The 26396-nt window shown below is 54.7% G+C and overlaps 13 protein-coding genes across 13 annotated transcripts; 6 read left to right on the top strand and 7 right to left on the bottom strand.

The window, feature by feature from the left end:
- Positions 1-53: 53 nt before the first annotated feature.
- On the bottom strand, positions 54-997 carry BO95DRAFT_250546 (uncharacterized protein). Its single transcript, XM_025581423.1, has one exon. The coding sequence runs from the start codon at positions 930-932 to the stop codon at positions 204-206; it is 729 nt and encodes a 242-aa protein (XP_025446482.1). The 5' UTR covers positions 933-997; the 3' UTR covers positions 54-203.
- Positions 998-1574: 577 nt separating this feature from the next.
- Positions 1575-3008, bottom strand: BO95DRAFT_450079 (MFS general substrate transporter; the record flags this gene model as incomplete). Its single annotated transcript, XM_025587988.1, has 1 exon — positions 1575-3008. The coding sequence occupies one exon, from the start codon at positions 3006-3008 to the stop codon at positions 1575-1577; it is 1434 nt and encodes a 477-aa protein (XP_025446481.1).
- Positions 3009-4507: 1499 nt separating this feature from the next.
- On the bottom strand, positions 4508-5501 carry BO95DRAFT_439169 (RTA1 domain-containing protein). The gene is made up of 2 exons (XM_025585672.1): positions 5302-5501; positions 4508-5233 (listed from the first exon to the last, which is right to left on the bottom strand). Exons 1-2 carry the CDS (start codon positions 5453-5455, stop codon positions 4575-4577), a joined length of 813 nt encoding a protein of 270 aa, XP_025446480.1. The 5' UTR covers positions 5456-5501; the 3' UTR covers positions 4508-4574.
- A 1028-nt stretch (positions 5502-6529) lies between these two features.
- Positions 6530-8068, top strand: BO95DRAFT_250526 (Zn(II)2Cys6 transcription factor domain-containing protein). The gene is made up of 2 exons (XM_025581422.1): positions 6530-6737; positions 6824-8068. Exons 1-2 carry the CDS (start codon positions 6669-6671, stop codon positions 7940-7942), a joined length of 1188 nt encoding a protein of 395 aa, XP_025446479.1. The 5' UTR covers positions 6530-6668; the 3' UTR covers positions 7943-8068.
- A 168-nt stretch (positions 8069-8236) lies between these two features.
- BO95DRAFT_428299 (DUF3425 domain-containing protein) lies at positions 8237-9156 on the top strand (the record flags this gene model as incomplete). The annotated part of the gene is made up of 2 exons (XM_025584838.1): positions 8237-8318; positions 8399-9156. The coding sequence occupies 2 exons, from the start codon at positions 8237-8239 to the stop codon at positions 9154-9156; spliced, it is 840 nt and encodes a 279-aa protein (XP_025446478.1).
- A 406-nt stretch (positions 9157-9562) lies between these two features.
- On the top strand, positions 9563-10651 carry BO95DRAFT_428298 (uncharacterized protein; the record flags this gene model as incomplete). The annotated part of the gene is made up of 1 exon (XM_025584837.1): positions 9563-10651. One exon carries the CDS (start codon positions 9563-9565, stop codon positions 10649-10651), a length of 1089 nt encoding a protein of 362 aa, XP_025446477.1.
- Positions 10652-11796: 1145 nt separating this feature from the next.
- On the bottom strand, positions 11797-13075 carry BO95DRAFT_250523 (uncharacterized protein). Its single transcript, XM_025581421.1, has one exon. It carries the CDS (start codon positions 12738-12740, stop codon positions 11826-11828), a length of 915 nt encoding a protein of 304 aa, XP_025446476.1. The 5' UTR covers positions 12741-13075; the 3' UTR covers positions 11797-11825.
- A 495-nt stretch (positions 13076-13570) lies between these two features.
- Positions 13571-14436, top strand: BO95DRAFT_479212 (uncharacterized protein; the record flags this gene model as incomplete). Its single annotated transcript, XM_025590096.1, has 1 exon — positions 13571-14436. The coding sequence occupies exon 1, from the start codon at positions 13654-13656 to the stop codon at positions 14434-14436; it is 783 nt and encodes a 260-aa protein (XP_025446475.1). The 5' UTR covers positions 13571-13653.
- A 228-nt stretch (positions 14437-14664) lies between these two features.
- On the bottom strand, positions 14665-15930 carry BO95DRAFT_479211 (uncharacterized protein; the record flags this gene model as incomplete). Its single annotated transcript, XM_025590095.1, has 1 exon — positions 14665-15930. One exon carries the CDS (start codon positions 15928-15930, stop codon positions 14665-14667), a length of 1266 nt encoding a protein of 421 aa, XP_025446474.1.
- Positions 15931-16139: 209 nt separating this feature from the next.
- On the bottom strand, positions 16140-16664 carry BO95DRAFT_505203 (uncharacterized protein; the record flags this gene model as incomplete). The annotated part of the gene is made up of 1 exon (XM_025591152.1): positions 16140-16664. One exon carries the CDS (start codon positions 16662-16664, stop codon positions 16140-16142), a length of 525 nt encoding a protein of 174 aa, XP_025446473.1.
- Positions 16665-17620: 956 nt separating this feature from the next.
- BO95DRAFT_327042 (thioesterase domain-containing protein) lies at positions 17621-18733 on the top strand (the record flags this gene model as incomplete). The annotated part of the gene is made up of 1 exon (XM_025581865.1): positions 17621-18733. A coding segment is annotated over one exon (1113 nt), but the record flags the coding sequence as incomplete, so codon positions are not given.
- Positions 18734-19252: 519 nt separating this feature from the next.
- BO95DRAFT_505186 (cytochrome P450) lies at positions 19253-21469 on the top strand (the record flags this gene model as incomplete). The annotated part of the gene is made up of 6 exons (XM_025591151.1): positions 19253-19391; positions 19452-19543; positions 19630-19865; positions 19965-20340; positions 20505-20951; positions 21066-21469. Coding segments are annotated over 6 exons (1458 nt in total), but the record flags the coding sequence as incomplete, so codon positions are not given.
- A 475-nt stretch (positions 21470-21944) lies between these two features.
- On the bottom strand, positions 21945-26295 carry BO95DRAFT_479209 (aminophospholipid-translocating P4-type ATPase NEO1). Its single transcript, XM_025590094.1, has 2 exons — positions 24168-26295; positions 21945-24118 (listed from the first exon to the last, which is right to left on the bottom strand). The coding sequence occupies exons 1-2, from the start codon at positions 25954-25956 to the stop codon at positions 22149-22151; spliced, it is 3759 nt and encodes a 1252-aa protein (XP_025446470.1). The 5' UTR covers positions 25957-26295; the 3' UTR covers positions 21945-22148.
- Positions 26296-26396: the final 101 nt, after the last annotated feature.

Below are 26396 nucleotides of genomic sequence, written 5' to 3'. Positions count from 1 at the left end.
GTATTCTGGCTTCCAGATACTGTCCCCCCTCAATGGAAGAATCCTACAACACTCTTTTCTCATCAACAAAAGCAATAGAACCCACTCAACTCACCCTTCCGTGCCCCCAATCCCTCACCTCACAACCAGAAACAAAGCACATTTCCCCCAACAACCACCCCAACCACCCCAATCAATACCCCGTCGGCCTCACCGCAATATCCTTATACGCATCCCTTCCCTCCAGCAACGCATCCGTAATGTTCCCTGCCCACGCCGCCGCCGCGTCTTTGACCGCGCCCGCCGGGATCCGCGCCACCACACTGCCCGTATACGTCAGCGCGGCGGTGTGCTCCTCCTGCAGCTGCGAGTAGATGTACCAGCCGCCGTCGCTGGAGGCGGCGGTGGCGGCGATGGCGGCGTGGATGCCGATGTAGTCGGCCACGACCACGGAGATCTGCGCGGCCAGGGTCGCGAGGGGTGGGAGGAGGGCGGTGGCCTCGGTGGCGTTCAGCAAGTCCGGCTGGATGGTTTTCGTCTCGGCCAGGAGGGCGGTGATGAGCGTCGCCGCGCCGGCGGTGATGTTGGAGATGTCGTCGCCGCCGGGGTAGGTCTGGATCTGGGCGTCCAGGGCGCTGGCCGCGGCGGTTATGGTGGTTAGGCCTGTGGTGAAGGGGGTGGTGTCGCGGGGTTGGAGGTGGGGGAGATTTAGGGTGGTGGTGGTGAGTGGGGTCGCTGCGGTTAGGGTGGTTAGGGCGAAGAGGAGGGTTGTGGTGGGGAGTTTCATGATGGAGAGTTCGTAGGTCTTGTAGAGGCGGGGTAAGTAGTTTGTATGTTGAAGAGGGAACAACTTGCAACGGAATTGAGGTAGGGAGGTGATCGTAGGCTGGTGAGGGGTCTGTTCCTGCTTTTAAGAAGCATGCATGCTGCTGGTTCCTGTCGGCCGACCCCATTTCTCCTCCTCTCCGTTGGCAGGATCATGGAGGCTGAAGAACATGCAACCCTGAGCATGGCATGCACACCGCTGGTGAGCCTCATTGGTGCAGACTGCATCCAGGTGTATCTACGGTTAAATAGAAAAGGTCTAGACTATCCGAGCGCACCAATGGGACTTTTCAACAGTGGCGAGACCATGCATAAGATGAGGGGGAAACCCTGAAGGATCTGGCCGCTAGTCCCAGAAAGCCAAACCCGGTTAGGGCTGGAGATTTACCCTCACGCCTGCATCACTCGGACATGCCTCGTGGCTGTAGCAGGCTCAATGGTGGAAGCTTTCGCAGCCATGCGCACAGAAATCGCAATTCTTAGTTGATGTTTGAGCTTACCCCCGTATCCATCTTTTGTTCCGGCTCCGAACGGGCGAGTTATGCTATATCTTGCGGCGGAGGACCAGGAATGTACCAACTGCACAAAAACGAGTGCAGCTCTCTTTTTTAGATCGACTTGTCGTATACGATTTTTGATGGCTAGAAACTCCCTAATTTTCTTTCACTTTTCTTTGCCTCTCTTTTCTAGTTCTATCTTCGTTTCTTTTTTCTTTTCTTTTGTTTTGTTTTTTTTTTCTCGTGCCCATTCAAATCTCCACCCGCAAAGCATCACAGAACATGTTCCTTCTCCTCTGCTTTTGGAATGCGCACAAAGACCGCACAAATAAGGGCAGCCACGACAGCCATCCCCAGGCTAAGCCACCAGATCGCGCGCAAAGCCCCCAGATCCCGATCATACCCCGCGCCGTGATTCACGCGCTGCCCAACGGTATCCGCCAGAGCGGTCCCAATGGCCGCAGACAGATTCTGGATGGTCACCAACAAGCTGCCCGCGGCGCCCTGGAAGGATTTCGGCACGCTCGAGGTGATGAAAATGGAGGCAGCAGCAAAAGTCAGGTCCGGCCCGAATGTGACGAGGGTGATTCCCGGCATAGCCAGCGCCCAGTAGGTGGTGTGGGCGGTCTGCGGTAGAAAGAAGACCGGGCCCATGGTGAAGGCGATCATCCCCACGGCAAGCAGCCAGTGACCGGGAACGACGTGCAGCGTGCGCGAGACCACCCAGGTGGCTGCGACTCCGGACACCAGGTTGGGGATCAGGTATAGTGCGACTGTGATGGGGGCTTTCTGCTGGGTGGAGAGGAAGAAGCGCACGGCGTAGAACATCCAGCCGCCGATGTAGGCGCCGTAGCCTAGGAAGTAGGAGATTGCCAAGGGGGTGAACCCGGGAGTTGTCCAGAGGCGGTTGTCGATCAACGGGCGTGCGGCCCGCTGCTCGGCCAGGTAGAACAGCCCAAAACAGAGCATCCCGGCGATGATGGTGGAATACGTATATGGCTGCCAGCCGCTGGGGGCGCCCTGCGTCAGGCCGAAGATCACGAGTCCGCAGCCTGCCGCGGCGCAGACGGCCCCCATGGCATCGAAGTCCTTGAGGATCGTCCTATTATGCTGGGGTGCAAATGAAGGAATGCACCAAATTGACGCGAGGACACATAGGCCACAGAGGATGGAGTTTGTGGCGAAGATCCAGGGCAGATGGGCCGCCAGCGCACCGCCCTTGAGGCAGCCGATCAAGAACCCGATGGGAGCCATCGCCGCCATCAAGGAGAAGATCCGGTTCTTGCGGACCCCGGGCGCGTACAGCCGGCCCAGGAGGCTCATGGAGGAGGCCTGGAGTACCCCCACGGCTACTCCCTGCATGGCTCGCGCCACGAAGAACAAGACCGCGCGTCCTGGGCGAATGCTGAACACCAAGACCAGATTCCAGATGACTAGCCAGCCGAAGGCGAGTGTCATGGGCGGTTTCGGGTCCGAGAGGTCGGCCACCGACCCGGCGATGATCACAGCCACTCCATTCGCTAACAAAAAAGAACCCACCAGCCATGGTGTACTCCCTTCGGTGACATGCAGGGCGCGGGGAAAGATGAGTTGATTCACGAGAACGTCTCCGAGAAATACCCCGAAGAGTAGAAGGCCCATGGAGCACAGGAGAACAAATACTATTTCGTTGGCAAAGTTAGACAACTCGGGGGGCGTACTCTGCATGACCCGATGCTCTGCCTCTTCCACGTCGAGTCTGGAGTTTAGGCTGCCGGCAGGGTTGCGAGCGTCATCATTTTGTGGGAAACTGTGAATGTGTTCATGAGTGTGTGGGAATACGGTCTGAGAAACTTCTTCCACGCGACGCAGTGTAGAATTGGTGGCCTGATTACTTGGTGTATCCTCGCCTGATGAGTTGAGTTGACTTTGCGAATGAATCATGGCCATCAGATGCTTGCTCTTGGAGAATGCCTGGTGATGTTGAGAGAGCGGGAGGAGAATGTGCCTAAGAACGGGGACGGGGATTTGCAAAGCTGTTTATAGTTAGCCTTCTTCAGACTTGAAGCGCTTACAGCGGCTGAAGCCCTTAGTCTTATCCCAGTACGTGCCTAGGTAGCTCCTCTTGCCTAAGGTAGTTTCGAGTTTCCGAAAATTTCGACGCCTTGCACCGAGCCATGACAGGGATCAAGCTACCGCGCAGCTCTCGGGATTCAAAACCCGAAGCAGCATCAGCCTATGATTGTTAGCCAAGTGGCGCTCTCTTGATGGAGACATGGGTGAATACGATGACTATTCTACCTGGGGAGAATCGGAATCTCTCCCCGCCCTGCGCAGGGTGCCCAGCAGGGTGCCCAGCAGGGAGTTAAGCTACGAAGAGATTGGCAAGTAAAGGTTTAGTAATTGCTGTACCAATCCTTGACCATCATTCGTCGCCAGAAATTATATGTCTCTCTAATCTACGCGCAGCAGCTCTTCAGAGCAAGTGATCGGCGAACAGTCAGGTACTTGTCATATTACTAATCTCTGCCACTGTCGAATGTGACAAGCCAACCCCGCACCCTAGGGCGGGGGTGTGATCATATTGGCATCTAGCAATCGATTGCATTTGATTCATTTCTTATGCTGAGACTGCAGAGTTCGACCCCCTAGCCGTCGTCACTTGGCAACCCCGCCTTGTCGTTCAAACTTGGATTATGAGTGGAGTAACTTGATTGTGCTTATATCATTAGACACACTCAACATCTAGTCAGGCATCCAGATGTGACACAATCACCGATACCACAGCAGTGGATAGCAGGCCCCTTACTCATGCAATGCATGAAGTAAACCATCATGGTGTCTTTGCTAGGATCGAGGAATATCTCTTTCGACAATGAGACAGAGTTGTTAACTTGAAAGCCCAGTGGGTGCATTTGATCCATTCGCGGTTTTTTCCATGGGAACTAACAAGTTCACCAACGGCTACATCTTCGTCTCGGTCAGTCGCCTAGCTTTGTGTTTGGGGTCAGCCCTAACGTAACTCGGACATTTCAGGACCATTATGTGATTGAGAAAATTTAGCTGCCTGTTGGAGGACTGTAATTTCAAAAGGTAAGGGGGAGTCAAAAGCTTCCCCGCCTTACACTCTTCGTCGGGTGAACGCATTTTTCAGTTCATTTACATGGCGCTCTCGCTGACAATATGTCTATGATTCTTCGGTTCTGAGTCTAAAGCATAGAACTACAGTTACCTCTAACAATCAATGCTAACAGTCACAGAATTCACTTCGTATGGGCGAATCACTCAGCTCCCTCACACCAAGGGCTCTTCATAGAACCCCTTCTCCCGCAGCACCTGACTCGGATGACAGACATTCAGCGTCAAACATCCCAACAACATCAACGTCGCATCAAACACATAAATAAACACCTCATGACCCTGCAAACTCCCTTGACTCCCCTGGATATACTCCGCCACGCGGTAGATCGACCGGACCATGATGAGTGCACTGACCGCATACAGAACCATCAAAAGTCGTTCCCAAGGCACCGCCAGCCCAATCGACTTCTCCGTCGGGCGTTCGCGGATCTTCCGATGAAAGACGGCGGACACCCCCATGAAGACCCCGAAGAAGACGATCTGCACGAACAGCCCGATGATGATCATCCGCTCGCCCAGCTTGACCTTGCCGGGGGTCTTGGCTTGGGCGAGAATGCCGCCGCCGCCGCTTTGGAACAGAAACGAAAGAACGTCGCCGGTAACGAAGATCCTGGTGAGTTTGGCGGGGCGGATGGGCGCGCGGGTGTCCCCGTCGACCAGGCGGATGATGCGGCCCAGGATCATGTAGACCGACGCCGCAAGGAGAGAGGGTCCCAGGAGGAGAAGGAGGCTTTGGCCTGCGTAGGGGGCGACGGACCAGTTCGGGGTCTGCTTGGCGCTGACGGCGCGGAGAGCGTAGCCTAGGGTTTCGACTATTTGGTTGTTAGGGCCGAGGATTGATCGGACTTTCCGGTGTTGCGGGAAGGGGAAGGAGGCTTACAGGCAATGCCGATGATGAATGGGGTCATGAAGCGACTCCCCGACCGAGTGGCCTGCCAGATATGTCCCACTCCTGTGACTAGAAAGCCGATGGTGAAGATAACGGCTGCCGCGTAGGACGGGTCATAGCGGTACAGAACAAATGAATCGGACATTTTGGAAAAAATGGACGGGGGTTTGGGAGAATGAGATTCAAGGCTGTGAGGACTGCATTTTGAGAATTTTTGATCAACGACATGGTGCTTTTATAGTGGTTGATGAAATATCGTTGAGGTGTCAACTCAACATGGAGTATCTATTCTTGACTCGACAAGGTGATCTATATATGGAAGTGGTTCGGGGTGCAGGTACACCATACCTGAATAGGCAAGGTGTACGGCAGTCGAGGTTTAAAGTTTCCAGCCCTCGTTTATCAACTGCCGATCGGAGATTTTAAGCTGCTTTCTGAAACATGTGGAGCCATCCACGGTGAGAATACGACCAGAAGAAAGGAAACAACCGTATCTGGTATAGTGTACGCAAGTTTCTGATCTTTCTGATACCAGCCAAATTTAGCGCGCTCAGGTTGATAGATGAGATGAAGAAAAAGTGACTTCAAGTGCAGGGCGTGGAGCACTGGTTCAGCGTAAGCATAGATCTCACAAAGTAGGTATAAAAATACAGTCGAGTCCTATGAAATAGCATGGTACTCAAATAAAACCCGCTCGCACCAGCCCCCTTCGTCAACTCCTTCCAATGGCTCTCACCAACCTGGCGATTATCGTGATCGTGATCGTCTGCTGTTTAGCCGTCACGGCCCTTGGAGCAGGTCTCGCCTCCTTTTATTCATCGCCGGAGGAGGGCAAATCGGTGTATGAAGCATCGGCCGAACAGCGGGGGTATATGCGATCAATACGACTGCGGGCACTCAATCATCTCGAAGCTACCTTGAGACCAGCGTCTCATCCATGAACGGTCGGATAAAACCCTTACTGCATGTTAGACTATCGCGGCTAATCGAGCAAGCGAGGCGAACAGGTCACGATCTGACGGGCCTACGTCTCTAAATCTCACTCAAGTTCCTTTCTTCTTGCTCAATGCGAGTTTGGATGGCTACAACATACAAGGGCTGGGGAGGAAGTTTTGTGGGCATGGCAGGAACTACGGGAACCGCTGCGGGCCATTTTCTGCGACAGTATTTAATAAAGCCGGTACCCCCGACAACCCGACCCCATCATTTCCATCTCTCACACCAATTTTCCGCAACTTCTGGCCCATCCTCTAGCAGACCTATTCATTGCCTACGGTTCTGAATTCTCCTCTATCATAGCTTGAATCTCATTGATATCCTGATTATTTCTTCTGTCTCCCGACTTGAGCTTATTCCATATGCCATCGCGTCGTGCCCATAGTAAATCCCGGCATGGCTGTCTGCAATGCAAGCAGCGACGAGTGAAGGTAAGCTACAGTACGATCGTCATCACAACAACCGACATTTCGAAGTCTGCGACGTCTACAGAGCTAATATCCCACTCACTGATTAGTGCGATGAGCACCAACCAATCTGCTTGCGATGCAAAACCAAACGTCTACCCTGTAGTTATCGAGCAATGTTGACAGCCTCTTCCTCCACCCCTCCCGAACCCGGAACCGCGAGCACAGCCACTACCTTACCGAAGACGACCACTACGATCCCCGCGCAACCACCACTCCCCTGCGAGGCTGAGCCCTCCCTCAACCCCCAGGATCTAGAACTAATGGTGCAATGGTGCACGCACACGTATGCGACCCTTTCTCGAAACCACGCCGTGGAATGGATCTGGAAATCTGTCATCCCCCGAAGGGCGGTCCACGATCCTGCGCTGATGCACGGCATCCTCGCCCTCTCCGCACTGCACCTGGCATTCCTCCACACCCATCCCCGGCGCAAGGACTACCTCGACATCGCGCAGTGGCATCACCACAAATCCATCTCCGGCGTCCGCAACATCGAGGCTCTCAGCGAGGCCAACGCCAGCGCAGCCTACGCCCTCTCCAACATCATCATCATCTTCACCTTTGCGCTGCCTCTGCTCAGTGGCAACAGCGGCGGAGGGGAAGGGCAGCCCTCGACCCCGTACGACGAATTACTCCAGATCTTCCATATGAGCCGTGCCTCGCTGAAGATCTTAGTCGCAGTCTCCGAATGGGTGCAAGCAAGCGACCTAGCGATCCTCGCCACGGCCGCCCCGGTCGGGCAATCGAGCACCGATACTCGGGCGTCCACGTTGCCAGCGTTCCTGGACGCGGCCCTCCGAGAACTTGCCTTGCTGAATGGCCGCCTGGGGGAGGATAATTCGCATCATCCCAGCGAAGTGTATGGGCCAGTCATCCGCCAACTCCGGGTGGCATTTGAAAGTACCCCCAGCGAGACTAATAATGGGATCATCACAGCGCTCTTCTGGTGGATCTTTGGTCTTTCATCGGAGTTCTTGGATCTTCTGGGCGAGAGGGAGCCCTTTGCGATGGTAATTCTGGCCATGTTCTGTACGTTAATGCACCGCCTGCGCGGGCAGTGGTGGATGGACAATTGGGCGGAGAAGGTGGCCCGGGATATCCGTGGATCCTTGGATCCCTCGCTAGCGAGCTTTGTTCCCTGGGGACTCTGTTTTGAAGACCGATGATGAGTTTGACTAGGCAACATTATCATGGTGGGTCCTGAAATTGAGAGCTATGTAGGATTGATTACGCTGCGGTAATAACGGGGCGTATCACCGATATCGCCGACATGCCTCAGGCACCAATCTTACCCTTCACAACTTCGGACGCCAAATTTCGGGCTCGGATCTTCGCACCGAACAACCACCAAACCCGAACAAGTGAATTCTTTCTGACTCAGGGTCCTTGTCTTTTGATTTGGCCAGGATCGAATTATAATGTCCAACGAACCGGAAAGTAAAGCTTTGACCGCCGCCACCATGCCTCCGGATAGCTGGCTTGGCATACTGGAGCCATCGCTAAGACGCAGATTACAAAACCGACTCAACCAGCGTGCGCGACGTAAGTACTCGCTGATCCGTAGACATGAGTACTGTGGACATGATTCCTGTTGAGATGATCCAATCTTACAAAACACGCAGGGCGTCGTATTCGAGAGTCTCAGTCAGGGAGTTGCGCTGATGAACACCCGCCAACGCTTGCCCTTCGACCAGCCGATCTTGTGCAGTTACTCCTGGGCATAACACAGGACTTGCACATTCTAGGTCCAGACTCCCGAAACGCTGCGCAGAAGCTGCACCAACTGGAGACGGCAGCCATGGCTCTGGCGTCTGCTGCTTGTGGCTCTCCGGTTGAAAGCCTGCGCCTTGGAGTCACGCGGCTTAATACGCTGCGAGCGATGCATACCAACCTCACGGTTCTAGGCTATGGCGAGCAAGACACGCATGACGATGCTCAATCGGTATTCACACTACAAGGGCCTGCCTTTCCGTTGAGTCAAGCCTACCCACAGAGGCAGCTCCCACCAGCATTAGAGCCAACGGCCATTCAGCGCCGCGTGCCGCATCATCCATGGCTGGACCTGTTTCCTTTCCCACATCTGCGCGAGACCCTAATTCTTGCGCAGGACTGCATCGATGAGGACCAGCTGTGCCACGATATGTGTGGTCGTGGTCTGGAGGCGACGGGGATTCTGGTGTGGACGGACCCGTGGGATCCCACGGGGTGGGAGGTCACCGAGGCCTTTCTGTCGGTATGGGGTTGGACGGTTCGTGATTGCCATGACCTTCTCCGTTCGACCAATATGTGGAGAGCCCGCCGGGGAGAGAAACGTCTACGGTTCACACGGGCGGAGGGTGGAAACGAACGCTCTCCGGTACACGGATTGTGCCCGAATTAGGATACGAATACTTCTTTTCGTGGGTTGTGCTCTGGTACGAGATTACTTACGCGCCACAAAGATGCGCAGCCGGCTCCGCGCTCGGTATACACACGATACAGATATTTCAGCTGTGCTCCATGAATCTGGCTATACATACCAGTTTCATCTCACGACTATGCTCCCGCTGTTGAAAGTCGCCTCTTTACAGCCCTTTACTCACACTGAAAAGGACAATCCCATCAAACAGTAACCATTCTCGGAAATCACCATCTATCCAGCGAGGGTTCTCAGCTAAATGTCGTGATAGATGGAGATCATCTGCTGATCTCACGAGTCGAGGACGTCCACGTGTATATAAATAGCCCTACGAGACGCACTGATTACTCGAGCAGGGTCGACCACCTACAGTCGGATCACACATAATATGGCTCCTCTCGACAGTCGGAGCACACACGTTCAGGCTCCCCATACTCTGGACAATCTCCCACTCGAGCTCTTCTGGCAGATCACCGAGTTTCTGGACGACGAATCTCTTGGTGCTTTACGGTGCGTGTCCAAGGCACTCGGAGCCAAAACCCAGACATTCTGGCTATGCAGCCGCGTGCACCCGCTCTCCATCCATATCGACCCGGAAGATCCAGGACGCGTGCGCATCCGGCCCGAGAAACCATACGCCGCGCGTCGCGCCCTGCCCAAGCAGTACCGGGCACTGCAATGCGCGCGGCAGCTGATCCTCGAAACCTACGAGCGCAGCCGGCAGATCCAAAGTGCCTCCGAGGCCAGTATGGTCACGCTGTGCCGGCTCCTGAGTGACGCTGCGGCCCTGCAACCGCTCACGCTTCAGGCTTTGACCCTCTGCGCGCGGGATCCCCGCGAGCAGTGGCTGGGCTACCTTGACTGTCACCGGACCGTTCGTACCAATCCATTCTACACCGCGGGGCTCCGCGCCAAGTTCTCCACCCACTGGAGCCAGCTCACGCAGCTGATCGTTCACATGCCCGGCTCGTCGGCCGCCGAGGGGACGCTGAATGCCCTGGTGGGGTGGTGCATCCTGCCGCATGCGCCGCGGCTCGAGGACTTCCGGTTCTTCTGCGAGCCCCGCCACCGCGACCGCACACCGCACGGGAGCATGGTCGCCAAACTGGCGGCGTTGAACCCCCGGCCAAGGCTGAAGCGGCTGGAGATCAATTTTCGCTTCTTCGGGTATTACGACCACCACGTCATGGACGTGCTGAAGGCCTACGGGCGCACGCTGGAGACGGTCACCGTCATGAACCCGGCGCAGAACATCCCTCGGCCCAACTGCATCCTCGATCAGCTCAAGGCCGCCTGTCCTGTCCTGGCGCAGCAGCTGGTGTGTGTTGTCGGGGGCGAAGAGGTGTGGAGCGCACTGTCTGGCCCCGCGGAGCTGTATGAGGAGCGGCCGCGGGGCGACGATGGCTGGCTCGAATGGGTCCGCGTGGATGGCTCGGCCGAGTGGCAAGACGAAATCACGGACGTCATTCCGCTTTGATTGGGGATCCCTCCCCCTGTACCGAGTATTAAGGGGTGTGCTGTTGTTCCGGGTCGGTATACTTCCTGGATTGCATCCGCATATCGTTCCACCTGGTTTCCTTCCGCTTAGACTTAATTTCAAGAAGTTTTCATCAGTATGCTTTCATCACCATAGCCACCTGAATATCGCTGAAACGTGCTTCACTCTTTCACTCGCACGGTCTTTGGTTCTCATGCGACGGCATCGACTCCGTTCCCCTTGAATAAAAGAGCATTATAGAACCGAGCGAGGCCTTCTCTCAAATTACGCCCTACTCTTCAAATCAGAGAGTTTGATTCGGAGAAGACCCGCCTACGTATTTTCTGACAACCAACTCCTTCTTAGCCCTACCTCACACGGGTAACAAACCCACTTTGCTCTTACAGCAAGGTAGTAAGTAGATCAGCCCGTCCGAGGCTGCAGATACACACACCGAACGGCCCCGTCGAATTGAGCTCCAGCCCTAACCTACTAGCTTATGACATTATCCCCCTCCGCCCCTACCCCACCACTACACCTCCACCTATTCTGGCGTGGTCTGGTAGCACCCCAATACCTGTGTAGGAGATATGTTGACCGTGGTAGCTATCGATTGTCACAAATTACGGATCGAAGATAGTGTGTCCAGTACAATCGCCTGAGTACTAGTAGAAGAGAATCGGACAAGATACCGAATGTAAAAACAACAAAAATCGAAACAAAAGAAATAACAGAAACGTTGAGAACAATGAGAACATTAACAACAAGAACAACAACGAGAACAACAACAAGAACAACAACAAGAACAACAACAAGAACAACAACAAGAACAACAACAAGAACAACTGAAGAGGTACATCAATTACTGCTGTATTGGTTAACAACAAGATGAATATATCCAAAGAGATAATCCCCGCCGGGAGATATACAGCGCAGCTCAATACATTCTAGAATACATCCCCCGCTTCCCTTCCCTTCCCCTCCCCTCGTCTCTTCTACACCCCCCCAGCAGCTCGTATCGTATCGTACAGCTCTCCCACCCTCATACCCTTCAAGCAACAAAGAAAATTATCAAGACAAGAAAAACCAAGAGAGACTGACAAAGAAAAACCGATAACCCCTTATCTCCAACCGCCAAAGCATCTCCCGCACCGAAATTCCCCTCTATCCCCGATCATGCCGTACTCGACGCAGCAGCGACAGTAGCAGCAGCCACACCCGTCGACGAGGCGACGTACTCGCAGGCGCTGGCCTCGTCGTAGACGGAGGCAAGCGAGATCAACGAGGAGTAGTACGCGTAGAGGGCGGAGTCGACGGAGACAGAGGAGGAGGGGGAGGGGATGGCCGAAGAGGAGGTGATGGAGAGGTGCGCGGAGGAGAAGGTGGTCGTGGCTGGCGTGATGGTGGATTTGGAGGAGGAGGTGAGCGTGTGTGCTGCACTGCCGGAGGGGGCGACGGTGTGTGTTGTGGTTGTTGTGCCGGGCTGGACGATGGCGGAGGAGGCCGAGTGTGGGTTTGGGTTGGTGGTGTGGGTGGTGACGGCGCTGGTGGAGGGGTTGGGGTTGGTGGTTGTGGTTGTGGTTGTGGATTTTATTGCGGTGGAGGTGGTGGGTTTGGTTGTTGAGGTTGTTGAGGTTATGGCTGTGGAGGTGGTGGGGTTGGTGGTTGTTGTTGTTGGTGAGGTTAGGGCTTTGGTGCTTTTGCTTGTGCTTGTGCTGGTGCTGGTGCTGGTGCTTGTGCTTGTGCTTGTGCTGCTGGTGCTGGGAGTAGGGTGGGTAGTTGTTGTGGAAGAGGTTGAGGTGGTAGTTGAAGAAGTGGTAGGCTTGGTTGTGGTTGTCGTTGTCGTTGAAGATGGAGCTGAAGTCGTAGTTGAAGTTGTGGTTGATGTAGTAGTGGTGGTAGTAGTGGTGGCCTTGGTTGTAGTTGTTGTTGTAGTGGTAGTTGTAGGTGCATGGGTAGTGGTCGTCGTCGCTTTGGTTGTGGTGGCAGCCACTTGCTTGGTGGTCGTCTTCTTGCTGGACTTCCCTCCAATCCCGAACAGGGCGGAGGCCAGCTGAACCACCAGTAGGAGCACAACGAGGAATCTCATGATGAATATTTCAAGAATTCAAAAAGCTAATGAGTGACTGGAACGTGTGACTATGGGCGAGAGGCTGCTGGGTCGACCAAGAACATTGAGCGGGAGGAGCTCTTATATCTTTCCCGCTATTCTGGGAATCCTCAGCCGGTGATGCTCTCCCATCCTGATTCATTCTCACCTCCGGCTCCAGGATCTATGGCCCCCAAGAAACAGGAGTTGAACCGAAGCATTCAACTACTTGAGGCTCTTGATCGTACCTGCATGGGGGCTCTCGGTCCTGTCAGCACGGGAAGACATCGAATTTTCGTATATGGCTTGGCCCCCACCACTAAGAGCCAAGTTTAGACTCCCAAACGCGCTTCCGTGATTATGAGGCCGAAGGATCGCCCCAACGTAGGATCAAATGAGGGCGCGACTCCTCTGCATGGCGTGATGTCGAGTCGTGGCTGAAACAGCATCTCACGCTTCAGCCCATGCACCAGCCGTTCTCGACTTGAATTGCCCTGGCTGCCCCAGGAACACGATAGACGTGCCCAAAAAGGGAATCAACCCTCTGATTTAGGAATCCTTCTGCTGGCGCTGTCGATCTAGTCATAGCGACTGGAACAGAGGATGGAAACCGCCCCAACTCCATGACCCCGAGATGGTGATCTATCGCATTTCAGGGGCCGGTGTGATTCATGGCCTGTGAAGAGCGATCAGCCCCGAGATACCCGAGATGCAGGTGCTATAAAGTCGTTGAAGGGACGGGGCAATTACATCCCCTGATAGCAAGCTTGAGATCCTTTCCTCACCCATACACTCATTTGTTGTTTGCAGTCAATCACGCCTCAGTCCCTCGTTTTGATTCCTCGCATCGGCAAGCAGTATCGTCAACTGCCACCACACTCATTGATCCCATCCTTCGAGCATCATTCCCACGATGCGTTCCTTCAACCAGCTTTCCACCCGCCTGCTAGCCCTAGCGCTCGCCGCCCTCCTCTTCCTCCTCCAGCTCACCCACGCCCTCCCTGTAACCACCTCCGATCTCACCCCCGTGCACCCCGAGAACGCCCTCACCAGAAGAGGCTGCATCCCCAGCAAACCCAGCAAGCCCGCCACCAACCCCCCCAAGACAAACACCTACACCTTCAGCATGGACACCCTCAACCAAGCGATCAGCAGCCAGAGCACCTACCCGCTGGACAGCAACACCTGCCTCTTCTACCTCGGGCTCGGCGGCGCCACGGGCCAGACCCTGGCGCAGGACTGGTGGACGCAGAACAAGCCCGCCAGCGCGGCCAGCCAGATGAGCATCGTCTGGGGCAACGTGCTGGAGCAGTACTACCACAGCGCAATGCTGTCGGCCAACCTGGTCGAGACGCTGCCGGATCCAGCCAACCCGGCCCAGCAGATCAACGCCCAGACGGTCTGGGCGTCCCTGCTGTCCCAGGCGATGGGCGAGAGCTGTACCGGCACCGTCTACTTCTTCACGCCCGAGGCCAACGACGGCACCAACCCCGTGACAAACGTGTGGAATGTGTACGAGTATCCCGCTCTGACCCGGAACTCCAAGGTGCAGCAGATCATCAAGGTCGACCCCAATACCAACAAGCAGGAGGTGATGTGGACCAAGGGTGATGCGGTGTACGGGCCCGTGCCGCCGGGCACGGGGTACTCCCAGGTGAAGACCTTGGCTAGGGCGGAGTATCCTACTCTGAGGTAGATTTCTGGTCTGAGCGTTGGGAACGAATGAGGCCAGGGGAAGGGGAGAAGCTGTATAGAGGAATAGGGAGAGGAAGAAGGCTTTTATGAGATTCTCTAGATGTCGTAATTATTATGTACTTATAGGTGACAACGGAAGAAGCGTTCGGAAGCAGCATACCCTGTATTTGTTTGGTCGACCATGCTTCAACCTTGTTTCGTATGTATAGACCGATCCAAGGATGCTGGACTAGCACTTCTCGCACTGCAAATCAACCGTCTCGATAGTTGGCAGCACAAACTCTTGGAGATCAAGGCCTAGAGCCTGAGAATACCGGAAGTGCAGCCTCAAAGTTCTCAACTGGGCCAACCGCGGCAGCAACTTCGTCAACTCGACGGCCACCTCATCGGTCACCTGGCCGTCGCTCCAGATCTCCAGTTTCAGCAAGGTATCCGCATGCGTATGCAGTAGCGCACGGATCATTGCCGCCGTCAGGAAGTGGGACTCGAATTGTCGATCGTGCAAGCTCGTGATCGCGAACCCCTGCAGCGGATGCATCTCCTGCACCACCTCCGGCGTCACGGCGACAAGCGGAGCGAGGCGGGACACATCCTTGTCGACCACGCGGGCCAGCAACGTGTTCATCTCATTCAGCAGCGTCAAGCTTTGAAGGTGTCTGAGGGCCCGGAATATAGCGATGGTGTCTGTTGCCTTGTCATCGTCGTCGTTGTTGTTGTCCGCGGCCGCGGCGTAGCCTGAGATTGTCAGGTGATGCAGCTCGGCGGCGAACCAACGCAGAAAATCCAAGGGAACGAAGTCGATGTCCAGCTCCAGTTTCTGGATCTGCGGCATGCGGGTCCCCAGAGTGGTCAGGAGCAGACGCTGGTCGGCGAGGAACTGGGGCGAGCTAAGGCGCGCGACGTTCTGCATGACGAAGATCCCAAAGTCGCGGACCCCACTCAGCGCGGCCAGTGCTTCTGCGACCACGGATGCAGGTAGAGGACCTACGGGGCTGGGTACGCGGGTTGAGGCCGTCGAGACGATGCTTTGGTACATCTCTTGCCACAATGTGGGTTGCTTCGGCGCCGGCGCGGCGAACAACGCGCTGCCCACGATGCAATTGACGTGAATGGATCGGACCAGAGGTAGCAGATGCGCCGGGCTCTGCTGAACCCATGTTACGAGATGGTCTAGCCTCTCGAAGAAGCGTCTCTTGCGCAGCACGACGGAGAGTGCTTCCGCCCGCACTTGGCGGCAGACGCGGAGAAGGCTGTGCGGGGGCACGGCGCGGTTCAACGACAGGGCATAGATCTGCAATCGCAGTTCTACCGGGAGACGGAAAAGGAGGGGGCACATCTCGGTGGATGCGCCCATGATGATAGGGAGAGAGAGTTTAAATTTGAATAGTACTGGTGAGCAAAGAGGTTGAGTAAAGCAAATTGACGAAGTGTAAAAGGAGAAGAGAGTTGGGAGGTGAAGGTGAGATTTGGTGGGGGCGGAAACCACTTTAGTCATTATAAGTATGACATGAATTCTATATGACATTCATCACGATTCCAGCTACCTCAGTCCGATAGTAGGGAGCAGAAAATATTCCAGGTCCAGAAGCACCTGACTATCCACTGCCCAGGGCATATATGGTATCCTCTCCCAAAACACTACGGTACTGTACTCCAACCCCATGCTCACCAGCCTTTACTCATCTGATGCATGGTGCAGAAACCTCAACAACCACACCCACAACTCGGGCAATTCCTTCCACACACATACATCGTTCCAGTGCCACAATTCTGATACCGATTGCAGGTATACCAAGCCCCGGCCCCACCGCCCTTGGCCGTCCAGCACCACTCGCCATTGCTACCGCAGACCTTCCAGCAGTATCCCTTCGAGCACCCGTACGGCGCATCCCTGTAGCAGGCCTGTGGCTCGGAAGTGTTGAGGTGCTTAGGTTCTGAGCGTGCTTCCCCTGAAGCCGTATTGCCCGTCAAGGCCTGGACATCCACCGGGTCTAGCGGTGCCAGCGATGCACTCTCAAGGTACCGGTTGCGGCCGAGTGGATGCTCTCTGCACTTGCGGACGTCGCTGGGAAGGACGCCTTCGGGGAGATCCGCTGCAGGAATGATCATGACGCCTAGGTCGCCGCATTCGATGGCGGGGTCATTGTTCTCTGTCGAGGTTGGGGAGATGGTTAGGGCGGAGGAGGTAAGGGGCACTAGTATGCTGAGCAAGGCAGCTGAGAATTTCATGGTGCAGATGCCAGGGGACTTTGTGAAAGTATTCTTTGGGGTGTTCAAGAGCAATGGCAGTGGGAGTGTCTTTGGGCTAAATAATGGAACCGGAAATATCCTAGGCTTATTCACTGCTCATAGCTTTGGGATCAGCTCACTTTATGGGGCATAGCACTCGATTTTATACCTCATCCAGGATGAGGGGCAGTGTGAGCTTTAACCGTAATCGGCTTCTAGTTACATTCATCCCAACCATGTCGTAGATTTGTCGAGAGCACAGCATTGATATAGAATCGTGGCAGTAAGGTAATAGAAGTCACCTGCCCATCTCTTGCAGGTGAAATGGTTACAGAATTGTTTCAAACAAGGGCTAGGAATAGCTCACGTGATAAAGAACACCCTCCCGGGGACCAACTCGATGGCTGTGGGCTTACCAGAAGTGGCAAGTGCTGATATGACTTGCAGTGAATCATATCCATGTGCCTTACAAGCTTCACTGTGCGAGCCAAGGCATGCTTAATTGGTAGTACAGACCAGGTACCTTACTGCCAGTCACTGTTCGGGGATGGCAGCCATAGGTTGAGCGGGATGGACCCTTGTCTGAGTATTACATCCCCAGGGCAGGGACATATGTCCGCACACATTCACTATACCAACCTTTTCATGTAGTACACGTAGCACTTATCCATGGGTAGCAGCCAGGGGGACGGGGTTTTTCTCGGCGCATTCATGATCCGACCACATTTGTCTCCCTGATCTACGAGCACACGTATCCCACAGATGATATTGAGGCTCGTATGAGTACCTTGACATCTATTTCGCAAATCGTCTCACCGATGGTGGGATCGCGACCGCACGTACTCCCATTGGCGCCTGGCCAGCTTGTCAAGACGACCTTGGGCAAGCTGTCGCGTACCAAAATTCGCCGGGCACTCGAACAAGGCCAATACCACACCCAGCAACAGACCAACAATGAACTTATCCAATCCTACCAGAGTATCAACGTTAGTCCGCCACAGAATAAGACGGAGGAGGCACTAGTGGGATTACTTCACGAGCTCTTCTTTGATCTGCCGGAAATAACTACTGATCACGCCATCCTCAACATGGGTATCAGCTCCGTCGATCTGATCAGGCTCAAGCGCGCGATTGAACGCCGCTTTCAGATAGCAGAAGTCCCCATGGCCATGCTGCTCACCAACAACACAATACACTCACTATCGTCCGCAATTCGAGCTTTGCGACACAACGCCTGCAAAGCCTCCTGCGAGACATATCAGCCTATAGTCACTTTGCAGCCGCAAGGGTCAAAAGTGCCGCTTTGGCTATTTCACCCGGGCATAGGCGAGATTTTAGTCTTCCTCGGGTTGGTCCAGTACTTCCCCGACCGGCCGATCTACGCAATGCGAGCACGGGGATTCAGCCTGGACGAGGAGCCATTCGCGCACTTATCCGACGTATTGAGCACCTACTATCGGGCGTTGAAGGCGCAGCAGCCCGATGGACCCTACGCTCTTGCAGGCTACTCCTACGGCAGCATGATCGCGTTTGAATTGAGCAAAATGCTCGAAGAAAACGGGGACCAGGTCCGGTTTCTGGGGTGCTTCAACCTGCCACCCCACATCCTAGACCGGATGCGGACCCTAGATTATACGGCCGGGATGCTGCATATCGCCCACTTCTGTGGCGTCTTGACCGAGCAGCAGTCTGAGGCTATGGCGGATGATCTGCGCGCGCTGACCCCAGCCGAACAGGTCTCTCGGGTGCTCGCGGAAGGATGCACTCAACGATGCGAGGAGCTAGCTCTAACCCAGGAGTCGCTACTCACCTGGACAAATGTAGCATGGTCACTGCAACAGATTGGGTGGGGGTACTCTCCGACCGGCAGCGTGACAAGTATGGATGTTTTCTACTGCCAACCGCTGAAGGTGGTAGCGCGGACACGCGAGGAGTATCGCAACACGAAGCTCAATCATTCGGTCAATTTTGTGAGAGAGGATGTTCGCTACCACGAGGTCGACGGTGAGCATTACACGATTGTTGGGCCAGAGCACGTAGCGCGCTTCCAACTCACGTTGAAGAAGGCATTTGGTTGCGCGGGGTTTGTAGGGTTGCCTCCTCCTGCACGCAGGTGGAGAAACAGAAGATCATGTCCAACAGCACTAGTGCAGTTACAGTACCTGTCCAACGCTTATCATTATCATTTTTTTTGCTTCTTGTTTGCTTGCTGTGCCACTATGTCGAGGAGCTTTGCAGTAGCTCCAATTCGACTTGGTTCAGAACCTGGTTCTAGTCTGTATTGGGCAAAAGCAAGTTCAAGAGACAAAGAAAATGGAATTAGAAAGAAGTTAGAAAGAAAGTGAGGACATGTCCGCGGCAATCTTGTCCCTTTCCTTGAGCCTCTCTCTTCTCGACTCTCTCCCCACGAAGCCTATTTTTCACTCATTTCCAAGCACTTTTCTTCTCCCCCCCCCAAATACATCTTCCTCGGCAACACTCATCAACCATCCTACAGAAACCATCATGGCATTGCAAAGTCTCTCTACACTCCAGCTCTTCTCTTCCAGCTGGCTACCGTCGGGCTCATAATCTATGAGGCTAGCTGGATCATATACTGTCGATTCTTTCATCCTCTACGCTCGATTCCCGGGCCTTTCTTAGCCTCAGTTAGCCGGATATGGATCGTCTATCATACTGCCACAGGGCGGATGGAGCACACTCAACGTGCCCTTCACAAGAGATATGGTGAGTTTCCTTGCTGTCCACCGGATGTGTCATCAACGAGCATCTGACTTTCGACTCTAGGCTACATGGTTCGGATAGCACCCGACGAGGTGGCCTGCTCCGATCCACAGGCTATCAAGGTCATATATAGCACGAAACGAGACTATGCCAAGGTTAGAGCACAACAAAGCCAACATCCAGACTCCATCGTCTCGTGAACTAAGTTCATGGGGGTGGTGTGCTACTGTACACCATGCAGAGCGAGTTCTACGACATCTGGGCGGCGCCGAATGAAGTCAGATACGCGGGCCATTTCGCCACCCGCGATGAGGAAGTCCACTCCGAGCGGCGGCGGATCGTCAATCAAGTCTACTCGATGAGCAGCATTCTGGAATCCGAGCCAGAAATCGATGACTGCACGCGAGTCTTCATCGAGGCCACGCGCACGTTTGCCCAGCAGAAGACTGCGGTCGATCTGGGCCCATGGCTGATCAAGTACGTATCCCTCCCTCCTGGCAAGAGAGAATTGGAGGGAAGAAGTTGTTCCGCAGTGAGAGAGAGAGAGAGAGAGAACCTACTCATGTAAGAGTTTAGGTATGCCTTCGATGTGCTTGGAGAGCTTTTCTATGATCGCATGTTTGGGATGATGCGGGAGAATCGTGACCTCCACGACATCGGGCGGGCGGTCGACGCGATGCTCCCGGCCTTTGCTGTCGGCGGCACCCTCCCCTCGTACCTCCAGCAAGCATTTCTCATCTCAACCTATCTCCTGTCAAATTCTCTCCGGGATGCGGTGACCGTCTCAAAGATGGTGGAGATCGTCTCGATCCAAGCGGTGGAGCAACGGATTCGCGAGCTCAAGGACAAGGACAACCAGTTGAACCGCAAACATGACATGCTCCGCAAGGTGCTGGAGATCAGCGACGGGCCCCGCGGCCCAGCCCTCAACTTCACCCATAAGCATATCCATGTTTGAATCGCACAGTTCTCTGTATAGTGCCCTGATCCCCTGATCCCCTTCTTGTCCTCTCTCTCAAACTATTGGTTTCTGTTTTCGGTCCCCCCGTGCAAAGCTGTTGAAATCTTCTACCCCCGCTTCGTACCTAATCTCTTCTCTTACAATTTGCAATTCAGATTCGCCGGGGCCGACACCACCTCCATCGCCATGCCCAGTACCCTATACTACCTCATGCGGGACCCGCGCGTCTACACCAAGCTACAGCAAGAGATCGACTCTACCTTTGCCTCCGGCAGGATATCCGACCCCGTCTCTTACCAAGAGGCCACCACCCAGCTCCCTTACTTCCGGGCGTGCGTCGAGGAAGCGATGCGCCTGCACCCGGGCGTGGGGCTCACCGCGCCTCGGATTATGCCGCGAGGCGGGGTGACCCTTGCCTCCGACGTCTATATCCCCGCCGGCTACCGCGTGGGCGTCAACGCCGCCGTGGTGCAGTACGACCGCGACGTGTTCGGGACGCGGACCAGTACAACCCGGACCGCTGGTTGGATCGAGACCCGGTGCCGATGGAGCGGGCGATGTTTGTTTTCGGGCATGGCGCGAGGACATGCATTGGGAAGAATGTGAGTGTTGGGCTAGTTTTTCTTTTCTTTTTTTTTTTGTTTTTTTTTGACATGTTCTGTGGAGTTTTATGAGAATTGAAGGGAAGCCGGAGCCGGGCTAACTGTAGATTGCAGATTGCTCTTTGCGAGATCTACAAGTTGCTACCGGTACTTCTGTGGAAGTTTCAAGTACGTCTGGTCGAGCCGGAAAAGGAGTGGACGACGAAGAATTTCTGGTTTAATAAGCCGGTAGGAGTCAGGGTTCTTTTTGAAGAGAGGAGGGGTCTTTCCTCCTTGCCTTGATGCCTACTCAGAGCTTGGGACCTTGAAATGCGCACGGGGGAGTGGAAGGCTTTTTTCTACTTTTTCACTCAGAGCAGATAATAGCTCTGAGGCGGTAAGACGCATGCAGATGGTAACGATAGTCTTTCTGAGCAATGAAGCTGGGGGAGGCTGAGGGGCTGGCTGCAGCTCCGAGAACGCATAATGTTTGGTTAGATGGATGCAGCGCAAAACCCAAGTAACTCAACATATCCTGCCATAGTATCACCCCTGTCCTGATCCTAAAACGTGACCCCATCGCGAACCGCGCCTCCCCCCCTCCCGGGGGCCCAGCCAACCGGCGCGCAAGCTCACGCAGCAGCCGCGTAGCGTACCCCCATCCCATCCCTTGCCCCGGAACGCAGGGCGCAAGGCTCGCGATGCGATGCCGTAGCCTAGGGGGATCTCGTGGAGGTTACTGACCCAGTAGCGGTGCGGGGCGACGAGGGGCGCGGCGGGGGTGGAGGTGGGGGTGGGGGTGGGATACAGGTGGGCCGGGGGCAAGGGTCTTAATAGTACGGAGTACTGGGCCTACGTTGTCACTTCCGTGCCGCCTCCACTGGCTAGTTGTGCGTGGCGCGGAGTAACTAGGGTATACTATGGATCCTTGGTCTGTTATCGAAGCAGCGTGTGACTAGTGAACTGTGCTGCACTTAGTTTTACGAGGAGAATGGCGATCGGGTGCAGATTCAAGCTTGAGATGTAGTAGTGTGTCATTTCGGAGTGTGTCTATGGACCGCGGTGTGCTAGCTAAGCAGCCCACTGGACTTGAGATTAAGTAGGAGGATTGATTGATCGCTGAGGACAACGGTCCGTAAGCAGGGCTAGCTAGACAAGTCACAAGAGGTGGCCGGACAGAGGGAGAGAGTCAAGTCTAAGAGGATAAATATGGGCCCGTCACCCCCGAACTTTCCGGTAACTGGGCGGACTCCAGGACCGCATGATCAGTTTCCCGGCCCAGACAGGCACGACCGCCACGGCGACAACAGCGACGACGCGCCAGAGCCAATCCAGGGTGATGATGTACGCGAGATCGAAGTAGTCGCCCAGGAAGGGGACGCTCGCGGCGTAGACCAGGGCGGTGCCGATGATCGAGAAAATCATGAAAGGGTGCCACGTGGTGATGGCGATGGCAACCATCAGAAGTTCGTTGATGACCAGCGCGGTGAACGAGACGCTGATGAGACGAGGGCCCGTGATCGTGTCGAGGAGGATCTGGGACAAGCCCTGAATCACCGCCCCTTGAAAGACGGATACAAAGACCCAGGTAAAGAAGGAGCGGTAGCTGAGGCTGCGCCCCGTTTTGAGTTCTTTATATAATTCCGGGTAGAGGTTGGCCAGTTCTTCGTCGACATCCCGGTCGAAGACGAGTGAGAAAACTGGCCCGCTGGTGTAGATCGTCGCATACCCCACCATGAGCCAGTTGATAAAGAGACCCTTGGGATCGAAATGGCTGGCGATGCTATACATTGTTTGGCAGGCGCTGATGATGATACCACGGTGCATGATGAACTGCGCTAGCTTGGCGGATCGTTTATACGAGTTGCGCCCGTGCCAGACCAGAAGCTTAGTGAGGTGGTGGAACTGCGTGATGCTGAAATCCGCAGCGAGAGAGGCCTGTCGGCCTTCTTTGCCCACGATACCAATACCCACATCCGCAGCTTGGATCATGGAGACATCGTTACCACCGTCACCAATGCAGCAGACACGCTTCTTGGTGTGGTGGCGGATGAGGTCGGCGACTTCGGCCTTCTGAGTCGGAGAGCAGCGGCAAGCAATAACGGCGGGAAGGAGCACGGCGACAGAAATGAAGGATGAGCGGAACTGACTCAGCATGAGAGCAAGGGACTCGCCGTCAATGAGGAGGCAACAGTCGGTCTTGTTGCGCAGAAAGTCCAGGGCTTCTTGAGCCGTAGACTTATCTTTGACCTTGGCGACAGTGTGGATATACTGTCCACGAGCGACTAATTTGGCGGAAATCGCGACGCAGCGTGCGGTTTCGACCTTGTCTCCTGTCAACATCCAGATCTTCACTCCAGCGTTGCGGAGAAGCTCCAAGGAGGGCTTGACGTCCCTCTGGAGACGGTCCTCCACACCAGTCACCCCGAGAAGCTCTAGATCCCGTTCCAGGTATTCGCCAATCACCTTGGCCATACCTGCATCTCTCCCTTGTAGGGCGAGCGACGCTTGTCTGTACTTTGCAGTGAACTCTGCGTACTGTTGCTCGGACAATCGCCTCCTTCCCACCACCAAAGTCCGCAGGCCCTCACGAGCCATATTGGCGGTTTCTTCATCAAGCCAATCGTTAGCAGCGACAATCGTGGTCATGACGGTGTCTGCACCCTTCTGATAGAACCAGATCTCGTTTTCGTTCTTGGATGAGTCCAAAATGCTTTCATCGGTCTCGAATTGAACGATGATCCCCATCCGCTTGCTTTCGGACGTAAACGGAAATATTTCGAGAATCCGAGCACGCACAACAACGTTGCCGGTGTGAGCAGACTCGAGAACCATGGTCTGTCGATCGCGGTAGGCCAGTTTCAGACCGACATCCTCCGTGTACCGAACAATGGCAATCTCGTCGGGCGACGATGCCTGGTAATTAGTAACCTGGACACCATCCTCGTCGTCGGTAGTGGGGGTAACATTGTGGCAAAGCGCAAGAGCTAGGACGATATCTCGAACGCGCGAGCCTATCTCCCTTCGTGTGCGGGGAGCCGCCCCGGAGCCCGCTTGCGTTCCGAACACGGCTGATGGCGTGGTGAGGGAGTCTCCTGAGAAACTTTGCTTGATGTAAGAAGTCACCTCCTCCATCGCTTCATTGGCGTAAGACACGGTGCCCACATGGATTTTCTTGAGCTCCATTTCTGGATAGAGTCAGTAATCTGTCTCTTGTCATAGCAAAAGGTGACATACCATTTTGCGTCAGGGTACCTGTCTTGTCGGAAAGGAGGTATTCGATTCTACCCAGGTCTTCGGGGATGGTGCTTGTCCTCACGACCGTCCCAGGAATATCCTTGTCCTTTTCAATGAATCGGCCATAAACCGACTTCGCCATGTCCAGGTTGACTCGCAAACTCATCGGGATGATCGTCGAGAACAAGATCAGATAAATCATGATAGCGACATACCAGACCTTGTCATTGGTCGGTTGAAACCCTTCCAGCGCAACTAGAACTATTGAAAGGGCAAGTGTCAAAATGCACAGAATCTTAGTCAAGTTGTTGATCTCATATTCCAGTAGTCCAACCTTCGATCGTGACGGAGAGGTTGACAGCGCAGCGCGCGTTTGCGACCCCGTATAGATGATAGCAGCGTAAGTAATGCTATTAGATGCAAGAACGGTATTGGCCCATGCGGTGTTGTCAATCGTCAAAGGGGCGGAGTTTGGCTGGGACTCTTGATCGTCTTGGTCTCGCTCGTGGTTGGATTTGTCCACGTGCGGGTCGTAAGAAGAGGATCCTAGCTCGATGGTACCGACAAACTCGTTAACCCGCCTATCTGGTGCGCTTGCAGTGATCTTGAGTCGGGTAAAGTTGCGAAGGGCCAGACTTTGAGACAGTGGGGAGGGCAGGCGTAACTTCCAATCTGTTTCTCCATCTAGTTGATCCGTACGTATGAAGGTGTCACAGGCCGAGGAATTGTTGGCTTCACTTGTCACGTCGCTTGTGCTGGGTTCATCTCCATGGTCGTCCAGAATCAAGTTCGAAGGTCGTTCCACGGCGGAACTTTGGCGAGCAGCAGTGTCATTAGAGAGACTCTGGAGAATCACTACGTCTGCAGGCAGGCGTTGATTCTTGCGAACCTTTAGGACATCGCCGACTTTCAGGTCCCTTGATCTCTTCGTCACTTCTAGAACACCTGCCGGCCCACTAAAGCTCAAGATGGTGAACTCCTCCGCATTCGCTTCGGCATCTCTGCGCCGGCGACCAATATCATCCAAAGCTTCCTTACCGAGCGAGATGGAAACGACAAAGGCGAGAGGTGCGATATACGAAGACATGTAACCGATTCGGAGCACAGGCAGGATTTGTGACAAGGCGACGAGGAGGAAATATATGTTGAAAAAGAAAGAGAATTCGTTGTAAAGGGTACGGGGCAGAAAGCTCCAGGGAGTGTATTTGGCGTTCGATACGATGTTTGGTGGGTATTTTAACCGCTGCGTTTGCCCGACGAACACATCGCGCGGGGGCTTGGTCTCGGTCGGATTCAGATCCTCTGCTGCTGGAGGGTGAGAGGAGCCGAACCAAGCGCCTGCAGCCTTGAGACCTGGAATCCATCGCCATGGGCCCTTCTGCGACAACCGCTCCACATCCCTGAGAGAGCGAGCAGAGCTACGCCGGCGTGCGTGAAGCAGAGGGGCATCATCGTCGGTGTATGTGCGCGAACTGGCGTGCGACCTTCGGAGTCCGTCGTCATCGCGGTCTTGGTCCTCGAGCAATCCCTCTGTATCCTCCAACCGTCCATGTGTTCCAGAAGTGGTTCGCTTCCACCGGTTCCCAACTCCGACACGGAGGTTCCGCAGCGCTATGCCCGGACCACGACTCCTTTGCTGATTTTCTTCTTCCCTCGATAAACGATGTGCGCCATAAAGATGTGTTGTGCTTGGGTCGAGCTCCTCTAGGTCGAGATCGTCATCCGAACCAGAATCGCCTGCGATGCTGGACCGGCCGTAAGAATGGGGATACTCGGATAATGAGGGCATGACAGGCGAGACAGGGAAAGATTAATGGTGGCGTTCCATGCGAGAAAAGGGTTCCAGAAGCTGCTGTGAATTCAATAGTGTTCTCATGTCACAGTAGATCGCATGCAGGTTGTCCCGAACAAAGCATCGCTGTTGTCGGGGTTTGGAGGAGGGGGGCGGGCTGTGTAGGTTGTGGCCGCGATTGCGACTGCGGATGCGGATGCGGATGCGCGCCAAAGGTGGATAGGGTGGACGCAATTGCGAAAGCGAATTCAGGGTGGTCGGGGAGATTATTTCAGTGCTTTAGCCCACTCCTGAGATCGCCCCAGTTGACCATCGGGTGAAAGAACGGCTCTTGGGGGCTAGCTTAAACAATTATGGTGGCCTAAAGAGTCGAGAGGCTGTGATGGCAGGCGGAGAGCGGCCCGATCACATGACGACGTGCCGAGTCGCCGACTCCA

Source organism: Aspergillus brunneoviolaceus (genome assembly GCF_003184695.1).
Source record: "Aspergillus brunneoviolaceus CBS 621.78 unplaced genomic scaffold BO95scaffold_7, whole genome shotgun sequence".
NCBI lineage: Eukaryota > Fungi > Ascomycota > Eurotiomycetes > Eurotiales > Aspergillaceae > Aspergillus > Aspergillus brunneoviolaceus.
Note: the sequence above shows the minus strand (reverse complement) of the source record. Positions and strands in the feature narration are given on the sequence as shown.